Source organism: Achroia grisella, unplaced genomic scaffold (assembly GCF_030625045.1).
Source record: "Achroia grisella isolate CSIRO2021 unplaced genomic scaffold, CSIRO_AGI_Agris_v1 utg4223, whole genome shotgun sequence".
NCBI classification, from domain to species: domain Eukaryota; kingdom Metazoa; phylum Arthropoda; class Insecta; order Lepidoptera; family Pyralidae; genus Achroia; species Achroia grisella.
In genome coordinates this window covers 45558-57689 of record NW_026712852.1, presented here as the reverse complement: position 1 = coordinate 57689, position 12132 = coordinate 45558, and the positions used below count along the sequence as shown (strand labels likewise).

Below are 12132 nucleotides of genomic sequence, written 5' to 3'. Positions count from 1 at the left end.
TAATAATATATAAGTATACACTGCAGTGGAGGATGTTAGAATAAGACTGAAGACAGGTCAGTTGTCATGATGAATTCACTAGATATTAACTACAATGGTTGTCAGGGGAGACCGCGTGGAAGTTCACATGACATGGTACATTATTAGTAATAGGGTTAGAATACTTGTATTGTATTAGTAAGTCATTTAAATTAGTAGGTAATTATTATTGGGATTACAAATAACTGACTTACGATTATAAGTAATAAAAACTATGTATTTTGCAAAAGACTTTCTCTAAGGTATCAAATCCGAAACGAAGAATTATGCCAGAAAACTTAGGTCACCGATATAACACTACGAGCTCGCTGGTTGAAGCGTCAGTGGACTGGTGATATCCATCGGTTTTTGTTTTTGCTAGAGTGGAGTGTTCTAGAGTGAAGACTGCAACATGGCATACATAACGTGGGACGCCCTGCAGCTAGGTGGAGCGATGACTGGAGTGGATATGTTGCGAGTAATAATTGGACGAGAAGGGGTCAAGATCGTGCCTTGGGAGACATCCTACATCCTTAATGAACAATAATGGGCTAATGATAATAATTTTGAGAGTTGTTTATATAATTAGTAATTTTCCAAAGATATTCAGTTTTATGGATTCTAGAAAAACAGTTTTAAGTAGGTTTTCTATGCTATATAATTGATCTCTTTTTATAGCCTTATTTCTGTGATTAGTTATATAAAAACGTAAGTACCAGGATGTGGGGAAGTCCGATGCTAATCATCTCTGCCTAGATTATATCGTCTGGTCATAGATATCAAAATTGATATTAATGCGACTTTAGCAGTTACACGCTATTCATGTGCCCATTATTAATACCACACTTATTACCACGCGTCATTCATTGCATGCACGATGATTATACAATTTATATAGGAATCATGTTACTCATCGTGTTAGATGTCAGATATAGACTTCCATAATCATCAACTGGCCCAATTAATTACAATCAATATAAATCATATTACTAACAATTAACTAATTTTCAACTTTTGTAATTACTTATTTGCATTGATATAACAATACAAACAAACAAGAAGTGTTATTTTGTATAGTAAAAATTTTAAAATTAAGATTCCAGAATATGTATTTGTTATCGTTAGTAATTACGATATCATATTATAGTTCTAAATGTATGTTTAGCATGAAGTTAGGTCAATTATGTTCTTATTCGCACATGGGAGTTTACCATGATGATTTCCAGAGGCAACCGTGTGGAGGTAAACCTGACATGGTTTATTAGTTTACATTAGTTCATTACATTACATTACTAACAATTCCCTTCCCCCTATTTTAATATATTGCAAAAGTAACTATTTAGTTCAATAAGAACAAACAGTTTCCAAGTTCATGTACTAACATTCTAAATAGTATGTAAACAGTTAAAAATGTTTAAAATATATTTCCAAATAGATTTAAAAGATATAGTTCTCAATAGATACATCATATGTATCAACCCCTGCTGTTTATTCTGAATCTCTGCCGCGAACAATAGCTGTATGACTATAAACTTGTGATAATTATCTGAGGTCAAACCAAGCGGTGCGGAACGGTATGTAGGGGGAAGACACTTGTTATTATCATGTGAAGACTTTTTGAAGACGTTCCCACACTCCGAGCACTGATTCTTCGATTAACACTGATTCATAATTAGTTAATTACACTTGACCCTCCGTTTTAATTAAACAATGTGAATTAAACCAAAATGAGATCCGCTTTGCGCAAATCCACTGTGAGAATTTTACTTAATTGCTATAGAATTATGACTACCGTGCCGAAGCCGTGACTAAAAAAATATTAATTTGATGTAGAAGCTAGATATTTTAAAGTATGTGGTTGGAGATTTGAATAAAAAACATAGATATTATTTATTCAGTTTTATTAAAAATATTCATATTTCAAATTGACTTTTTTCCTCTCGCATAGTCCTCTTATATAAAGTGGCCGTTTCCAAAATGTAGAAACATGTAAAAAAATTAGACGCAGGATTTGATTCAGTATTGCCATGTGATATGACAGTTCACACTGACATTAATGTGTGTACAGCTTCACACCAATTAAATTGATTTTAATTCTAATCTCGTAATACTGTATTCAATTCCGTAAATTTATTCAATGTTTTGCTACAAAAATATTGTAAATTTTTTGTACTTCTTATTACAATTTCCATGTGGAATGTTTAAAATCACACGTTTCATATTTTTACACTAATACATACACTTCACAATCCAACACTATAAATCCTTCATAAAAATTACTCACATAAAATAAATAGAATTTCAAATTCAGAATTTATAAAAATGATAATTTATCGTACTATGGACTAAAGCTAGCTAAGATACCTAACTTGTTCGAATCTCGACATAAATATACATACATTTAGTGACAGTTCATGAAGTAAGTGATCACCAATTAACTTTATTGGTATGCGTTGGGTTATTAATATTTGACTCGCTTTTATTTATCAAAGCAGTGGCTAAACACTGTTACAAATATAAGATATATTTGTAACAGTTAAATAATAACAGTTGAAATTCTTTAAACTATTTTTAAGAAATACAATAACCCAACAGAACTTATTTGGCTTTTGTCTTACTCGTAATTATATTTAATCTAAATAATGTACAAACACATCACATATAATTCAAAATCACGCCTAAAACAATCTCTTCGTCGTATCAAAATTACTCAACCAAACCATTAAAATAGTCTTAATATTAACTGAAATAGTGATAATGTATAGCAATGACTGTCATGGATACTACAGCTATTTGGCCCCAAAGAAACGAATCTAAGAGCAGAGAGAGAGAGATCGGTGACAATAATGGATTACTTCCGTAAGTAAACATTATGAGTACAGTCTGACCGCAAGTGTTATACTGCGAGAGAACGAGCTCGATACATTGGTATAAATTGCTTCATAATATTTGTATGTATAAAAAGAAGCACGAAATAATTACAGCTAATTTATAACTATTATTTTTCTATTTCATAAAAAGAATCTATTCCAACACAATATCACATGCGTAAGGTATAATTTATCTTCAGATATATTGCCTCATGTGTGCATGATATATTCACAGTATAGCACTAGGCGTTCGGATGTAGCAAATTACACAATATTTGTTAAACAAAATGGGGATCAATATATATAAAAACCCTGTTTAATAAATAAATAAAAGGACTAAAAGGACAATCATAATTATCCGATAGAAAACCATTTTGATATTCTTAGGAATTAAAACGGTAACCTATCACTGAAGAAACGTAATTTCAATATTCGTATGTTTATAAAGTTACATTTACCATATATACATTTTGGTGTTACACAACAAAACGTGAACTTAAAAGTACACATAGACAAGTACACAACTATTTAATTTCACAGTGTACTGCTATGAGTCCTATTTCGCAAGTAAACTCACTCGCATTTGGGAATCTTAACATAATAAAGCTTTCAATAATCTATTCATTATGACACGATTTATTATATCTCAGTACACTCTTGTACAATCTGTGGTTCATATAAGGCAGTTTTAAGTTAATGTGCAAGGATTAAAGTCAAATAATTTTATTTATTTACATTGGACCGCTCGGCCTTTTGTGCACGTCACATTTTTTATAATTATCCTAACCGTTCAGATCGGCTTGCTACTTTAGTTTAGCTAAGTAGCAACAACATCGTGGTCCATTTTTTTTAAATAAAAATAAAGAATATGTCTGTACAGTATAAATATTACAAAACAAGATATATGTACTGTAGATTTGTATCCCGAAAAATTGGTTTATAATGCAGTGTCATAATTTGAAATTTCTGATTACTTACCATTATTTATTATTCACATATAATATAATTACTAAAGTTTGTACACTTTGCAAGTAAAAAGAAATTTAATTAGTTTATTTATCGTTTATTAGTGTGCATAGCTGTAGGATATTGGAAATCAGAAACAAATATATTCATATTCAAGTTGAACTGTATCAACCCCCTTAAAACACGTGCCGTCGTTTATTCCCGCATTATACACCCATCAACCGTGTCACAATAAATAGAGATTAGGCACTATAATATAATTACGTAATTACATCGTGAAATCACTCACCAAAAGTCCATATACTGGCGTTCATTATGAACCAAACACTATTCGAAAACACTTGTGAAAGTCTATGCAATTGTGACATTTTACTGCAGGCTGTCCTCCTCCAGCCTGCAGTCCATAGGCTATTGGAGGCTGGTGTCGGTGAGCCGATGGCTGTTATGCGCGTCGTGGTGCCAGCCGGCTGCCTGGTCGGGCCGCATTACGTCATCCACAGGCGGACATACGGGCCGCGGCCCGGGCTCCGGGGTATATGTGAAAGTGAGCCCCGTGGCGTATATGATGCCATCATTCCTCACTAATGACACTGGAACCTGAAGATGTAATTGAGTCGTGTTATAATATTTAAATAGTATAAAACAGTCGCCGCCACTGTCTGTTCGCTTATATGTTTTAAATTACGCAACGGATTTTAATGCAGTTTTCAGGAATAAATAGAGTATATATATAACATATACATATAATAGTACAGAAAAGGCGAGAAATTCATAGATTTGTAATCCGTGCGAAGGCGGAACTTATCGCTAGTACAATACGATATAATATTCACTCAGTACAAAATTGTACTGTGTGAATACACAACGCCATTTAGTCACAAGCTAAGCAGACTTTGTGTTATGGGTACTAGACAGCTGATACAAATACATAGATTTTTTAAAATTTTCATACATATTATACATAGAAAACACCCGGAATACAATCACACTCTTGAATACAAATGTTCCTATGATGCGAGAAATAGAACCTGTGACCATCGGAAGTAAATTAGTATGCTAAACCGCTAGACCACTGAGGCCGTCATTATCATTGTAATATTTATATAAACAAAATATTTTTGATACTAATAGTTATTGAATATCTACAAGCGACCAATCCTAACAATGTCAGCTGGACCTCCACGCAGTCCCCTTTGAAAATCATTGTTGGGGTTTGTCACGAGGGGCTAACTGACCTAACCTTACGCTCATCTTATCATGTTGTTGCTCTGTCAGCGTCAACATAAGCGGGTGCAGCGTTAGATGCATAATTATAGACACATAAATCTATAACTTCACACGATAATGGATTGAGAAATGCTACGATTCATACAAATATTATAAGAACTTTTTATTATTATTATGTACATTTTAGTGACATTATAATGAGAATTTTGTTGTATTAGAAATGTTTTAGTTCGCTGCAAGGGCTCTTTTGAAGTAATCATTTGAAAATATTGATAATTCTGGTAAATGCAGACATTCCGAGATGTACCTATTTTTAACACCAATCACGACAGAACCGCAAACTATAATGTATACATTAACAACAAAAGTCATCGGTTATTAAAATTGCGTCTTATGTGTTAAGATTTAAATTTTAATTTGATTAGATTCTTATATAAAAATATGTTAGTAACAAAAATATGAAATAAATATTAATCATATTGCTGTAATGTAAGTAATAATTTGTGGTTTGGTCATTAATTTGGTTATTGTACAATATAATAGTAAACTAAACAAAGAAGCAGTGGTAGACATAATTGTACCAATTTAAAGAGGTCGTCTAAGTTTACATTGTAGTTAAATTGGCAAACGGCTCTATTCCCATGAAACGTAATAGTGCGTATATTTACGTCTAATGACATGACTCAATTTTTTTATTTATATTCGAGGACCGTGTAAAAGATAATTGTGAGGTCGTCACTAAAATGTCAATATCCCTAATACTAATATAATGTGAATTTAAGATCGTCTATCAGTCCATGAAAATTCAAAATTATAGTTATATATATAACAGCTTGAATATATATAATATAGTAAATAGTCTGTATTCACGAAATGTTAATTAACATGTTAAGTTTTTTAATATTCAAAAAACAGCAAGACTCTTTACTTTTCTTCTTGTATGAATAAGCATTACCAATAGCTGGTATATCAAAATAAATCTATTCAATGGTATGATGGTAACATTATGTTAATTTTAATAGTAACTATTTATTTTCCACACTAATTGCAATCGTTACAAAATTGAAGTGCACTTAGTATTTCAGATGAAAATAAGTTTCATCCCAACAAAATCGGTAAAACAGCTGGTAATAATAGAAATAGAAATAATCTTTATTCAAATAAATTTAATATAAGCACTTTTGAATAGTCATATTTTTCGATTCAACCACTCATTCGGAACGTAGAACCATCACATGCGAAATGATATAGCAGTTGCGTGTGTACCTCCTATTTTAAATAAATGTTGTTCTGAATAAATACACATTAACAAAGATTAGGCCTGTAAGAACCAACATAAAACCTATATTAAATATTAATAGGGTTTAACTGATACCTGTGTAGGCTGTCGCACCCACAGCCATTGACCGCGAAACTGTGAAATGTCCGGGACCACACACAGCATAGACTCAGCACATCTGTACATCGTCTCCGCTTCGACATCGCCGAACCACACTTGCAATGAAGGCGTAAAGTTATCACCGGCAAGTTCCAGCATAGCCACATCTCCGCCGCCGTTCAGGTTCAATGAGTGTACGAGAGGAACTGGTGTCACTGGTGACCTGGTAAAAAAAATCATATATATAAACACTGATCCATGAATCAAATATTTATTCATGCAAGTCTATTACAGACTTATGATATGTCAAGTCAACCGCCAGTTCGGAGTGCTTTCGAGCAAAGAACTGAGAAGAAACTGGAAAAGAATACGGGTTTTTTTCAAATGAGTTTATATATGATTTCAAAATTCAGATTCTATTTTAAATTCAATTGGGTCAATGTAACCACTGTAATATAAAAAAACTAAAGCTACATACAATCCCAATTTAATAATTACAGCTTTTTAATGGTGTTTAGCACACTAAGTTTCTTTTGATGGTTGCGGGTTCAATTCTTGCACCATAGAAACATCTACATTGGTATTACGAATTTAATTAGTGAATCTGACCAATAAGCATAACAATAAACATTTCTTGACTCAGCAATTAAAGACATGACTTATAACTAACAGGATAATAAACAATATTACTTGCTGACGGTACGCATCTTTTTAAAAATATTGGATTCTTTCAAAATTGGACACAAATTTTATAAACAATAGTCATCTTGTTATTGTTAAATACTTTTTATTTTTAGATTGTTTGACTTAACTGTTGCTCTTCTAAATAAACATTATTTTTATTTCAGATAATACTGAACGGAGGAATGAGGACCTAATAATTATTATTTTAGTTACCTGACAGGTCCCATGCCTTCGTAGAACTGGTATTCAGCTTTATCAGTCGATATGATCGTCCAACACGCGCCATCATTGATCATTTCCTTATTGGGCTCTTTCGGGCATGGCGTCGCCTGAAACTGTATGATTCGCTCTTGGGACAGACAGAGGTACATCCGCTCCGTGTCCTTCATGTAGAAAGCACACTTGTGTAATTGCGAGACAGGATCGTCGGCTTCTAAAAGCGCCATTTGTTTGTCCACCTAAAAAATGTTTTATTCTTAATATCGGGCCCTGTCTATTATATTGAATTTGCTTTGGTATAATTAATAACAAATATTCCGCCTTTTAGTTTTTCATTCATAAGAAACTTACTCTCGCGTCACCAAGGGAAATAGGGATTCATTTTTATATACACATATATAAAAAAGTGGACCAGATAACCTTGCTTATCAAATCCCGGAGAAGGTATAATTGCAAAATTTTACAATTTTCACAATATTTAAATTCAGTGAAATTAAAAATTTCCTTATTTTACCAATTATTAGAATAGCATTACCATAAGCACCTAAAATTCGATATTATACTGTATAATTTCACAGTAATCTAAGGAGTAGATCGTTTCACTGGGGTGGACACTATTAGCAGTTCACAAACTCATAAGACATGCTTATATGTAGTTCAAAGAACGGTTGCAGATAGGAGATAAAGGGAAAAATACCGATTATGTGTGATATTATATTTAATAAAATTACAGATTTCACGATTAAATATTAGCAATATGTGCACTCTAAAATAGTCAATATGTAAGTATGTATTTCCAAAAGTTCCAATTTAAATTTGTTTACAATAAAACACTATAGTAAAAATGCTACAAAATTAAACTCCAGGTTCTATTTAAGATATTAGTTTCCACCGTAATCGTTCAGGAATGTGAAATTAAATTAAATACCGGTATGACTGTTATCAGACGCGTGATAGTTAGAAGTAGTGTAAAAGTTGTATTAATAACATAGCAGCGGGCAAGAATCTGCTGCAGTATTTCTGGTAAATTTTTGGTTTGTTATCAGTGTTGCCTTCACAGGAGTCAGTCCGAAATATGAATTGACACAGTTTTTTTAAGTCAGCCAGACTTGAACTCATTACACCGTTTCATATGACCATTCAAGTGCCTTTAATCCATACATATAAATAAAATTGGAGTGTGTGTTTGTAATAATGAAATAACCGTTTTTTACTAGATGCATATGAATGTAAATACGGTACATACACCAAAATAACATTTTTTACAATTTTTATCGGTCTGTCTGTTTGTTCCGGCTAATCTCTGAAATGGCTGGACCGATTTTAACGAGACTTCTTTGGCAGGTAGCTGATGTAATAAGGGGTAATTTAGACTACTTTTAATTTACAAAAATTCTTTTATTTTAGAAATAAATAAAGTTAAATTCCGCGCGGACGATATCGCGAGAACAGCTTGTAATCAATCATCATAAATACTTAATGATTACAACATTTCTATTTTAGTTCTAGTTGGTTTTGTTTCCAAAACAGAAATAAAGCTCTAAATGTTGCGTGAAACTTAAAAGGAATCAGAAGTTTTAAATACAAGAAAGTCGCCGCCGCTGACTATTCATTTATTCAAATACAAGCCGAGAAATACAAAGATTTGTAACGCATCAGTGCGAAGCCCGGACGGGTCACTAGTTACATTATAAAAAGAAAATATGTAATATTTTGTATGTTTGTTTGTAATGGATAAACTGTTGATTATACTAACATAGCTGTATTGCATGCGGGAAACGCCGCGGTATACTACAAGGTCTGTTATTTTTTTATTAAAACAAGGACAGTGCTTGGATAATAATAGAGATGAAAGTGGTTTTAACAACTCGTTCCGTCCTAAGAAGAGGACAAGCTATATTATTTGTACAATTATAACATGAGACATTAATGACTTTAAATGTATCTTTTATATTAAAGGATAGGAAATATAGGTATATCACCTAATAGAATAGGATATACTTAGGACTAAAATTAGGGTTTTGCATTGATTTTTTAGAATATTTGAAGATTCGTTGATTTAGTATTATATTTTTTCGAAATATTCCAGTCATGACTGTTCCATCAATTACTGATAATATTAATTTTTATTAAATTATATTAATATTTTAGAACTGATTCTTATTCTTCTTAATTTTAAATGGCTTACAAACCATAATAATATTGACAAATTCACTGAACCGATACCAGTGAATTTGTCAATATTATTATGGTTTGAGAGACTGTGTAATTTTCTAGCTGCTATTTCAGTTTGCTCAGCAAAGTTTGATAATTTAATTTGGATTAGAGCTGATTTGAAATTGATTTAGATACAGCTTTGCTAAGAAATTGTTATTAAGTAGATAATGATCCCATTATGCTATATTTAGTCGACAAAGGTCTGGTTAGTAATAATTTAAGTTAGTACTTAATTTTATAATTAATTTTGTAAATTCAGTATATGTAAGTAATTGTATAGTATATTTTAATAATATAATATTAAGGTACCATGACTAAACTTTTTAACACTAAAATATATTGAAAAGAGAGAAATTCCTTCTTTTTTAAATCCGTTGAATGTAAATTATATAATAAATTTATTCAAAGTTCCAGTTTATTTAAAAGTTAAGTTAAGTTTAAAAGATACAAGGTATATATACTTATTTATAATTTATATTTGTAATTATATACTTAATGCTTTTGATTGATGAATGTTATTAAATTTTAAATATCTTTAATATATCATGGTATAAGTGTACTAAATTTTTCATTTCCCACATGGTTATCTGTAAGTAAGTATTATGTATACCATATAAAACTACTGATTTATTTTTGAAAACTATTTTTTTGTTTGATAAAATTAATGTGTATTGCTATTGTATGATAATAATAACTAAGTAATAAATAGTCCTATGTTATTTTATCATAAATGTTATAAAATAAAGTCATTGTCATCGTCTGTCCCTATGTATGCTTAAATCTTTAAAACTATGCAACAGTATTTTGTAATGATTATTTTAATAGATAGAGTGATTCTAGAGGAAGGTTTCTAAGACACGTACACCCGGGTGAAGCCAGGGCGAGTAGCTAGTCTAATTATATAAATGTAATTCAACTTCTATTCTTATAAACACCAAAAAAGTTGTTTATATATATTTATATTTTTGTATTTATATACTATAACTGTATATTTCATATCCAAAGTAAAATACTGAACAAAATTTATTCATTATGTAAGTAAATACTAACAGAATATATACTTTTTATTAAAGTACTTAATTACTTAAAATGTTATAATTTGTCCTGTTTATTTTAGTAGCATATGTGTATATAATACTGCAATTTAAACATTGTGATAATTTAGTATGGAAGCAGATGAGACATCAATTCTAAAATCTGCTTAATATTATAAAAAAAAGTATCAAAAAAGTATTTCTACTGTAGAGATTTAGGTTGAACATTTTCTTATGATATTTTGCAATTTGTTATATTATATTTCTTGTATTTATAACATAACTTGCAGTATTATATATTTCAATTTAAACAATTTTATTCATTTTTATAATCTTTATATTTTTTAACTGTCGACAATCATTGCTATGTCAATTTGATGTAATCATTTCATACCCAGAAAGGCTCATTGATGATATTTGTGATTAACAACAACACCTTCACGTTACTTTTATTACAGTCATAAAGGTATCCATTCATATTACAGTAGGATAGCTAATGAAGTAAGAATCAGGATAACTGATGAATTTACCTTTCTTATAATGAGTCGAGGTAGTGCCATGCCTGTGACTGAACAGACCAGTTTCACTGTGGATCCATAGTGGACATATCCATCTCTCACTGCAAACTCCTCAGATTCACTTTCATTATCATCCAGTAAGTGGATAGTAAATGCCCCCCACTGCGTAGATGATGCATGGAAGTTACCATTTTCTACATGAAGGTATCTAGTTGACACTGTCTGTGACCTGAGTCTATTGAAGAGAGCTACTTTTGTTCCACTGGCAATGCACAAATCTGCATTTTTCAGAGATTGTTTCTTTTTAGAGGGTTTTGATATCACTTTTATTCTTTTGCTATTGAAAATACCTATATCATGACCATTTCCATAGAACATTTTCACTGACAGCATGAAATGTTTACGTTTATCTGAATCTGATATATACAAAGTTTTAGCGGCACAATATTGTTTTCCATTATTTAAATCAAGCTGCTGCATATCTTGGTCTGAATTGCCTATACCAATAAAGGCGCAGAGTTGTGCTGCCTGCTCAGTCTCGCCCTCGCGCAACATGCGCTCGCGTCGCAGTCGCCATCCATCCCCAAACAAATAAATACAAGGGGGAGGGCAAAAGAAACGCTTTTCATTACCGTACGATTTTTGTGCTACTTTAGCATGCAAAATTACAACCACCATGTCTGATCGATCGCGCAGATACCGTTCCATGGCCTCGCGTGTCAGCCGGCGTTCTTCGGGACGGTACGCTCCGGCACCGGGTCCTGCGGCGTTGGCATAGCGCGGATAAAGCGCTCCGTGCTGCGGCGGAGGCGACGGCGGCCCCTGTGCCATGCCGCCCGCGCCCGCGCCGTATTGGTGCGGCATGCTCGCCACGGCTCCACTTCACCATGTACTACACTTCATAATGTATGGTCTGGTAAATGGGCCCACCATGTTGCCCTTGCCGTATCCCTATCTCGAGCTGTCTATCCATTTACTGCTGCAGAACATTTTGCACTGAT

The 12132-nt window shown here is 32.2% G+C and overlaps 1 protein-coding gene across 1 annotated transcript; it reads right to left on the bottom strand.

The window, feature by feature from the left end:
• Positions 1 to 1916: 1916 nt before the first annotated feature.
• On the bottom strand, positions 1917 to 11995 carry LOC131844877 (suppressor of hairless protein). Its single transcript, XM_059193859.1, has 4 exons — positions 11144 to 11995; positions 7357 to 7601; positions 6457 to 6682; positions 1917 to 4451 (listed from the first exon to the last, which is right to left on the bottom strand). The coding sequence occupies exons 1-4, from the start codon at positions 11993 to 11995 to the stop codon at positions 4263 to 4265; spliced, it is 1512 nt and encodes a 503-aa protein (XP_059049842.1). The 3' UTR covers positions 1917 to 4262.
• Between the last annotated feature and the right edge of the window lie 137 nt (positions 11996 to 12132).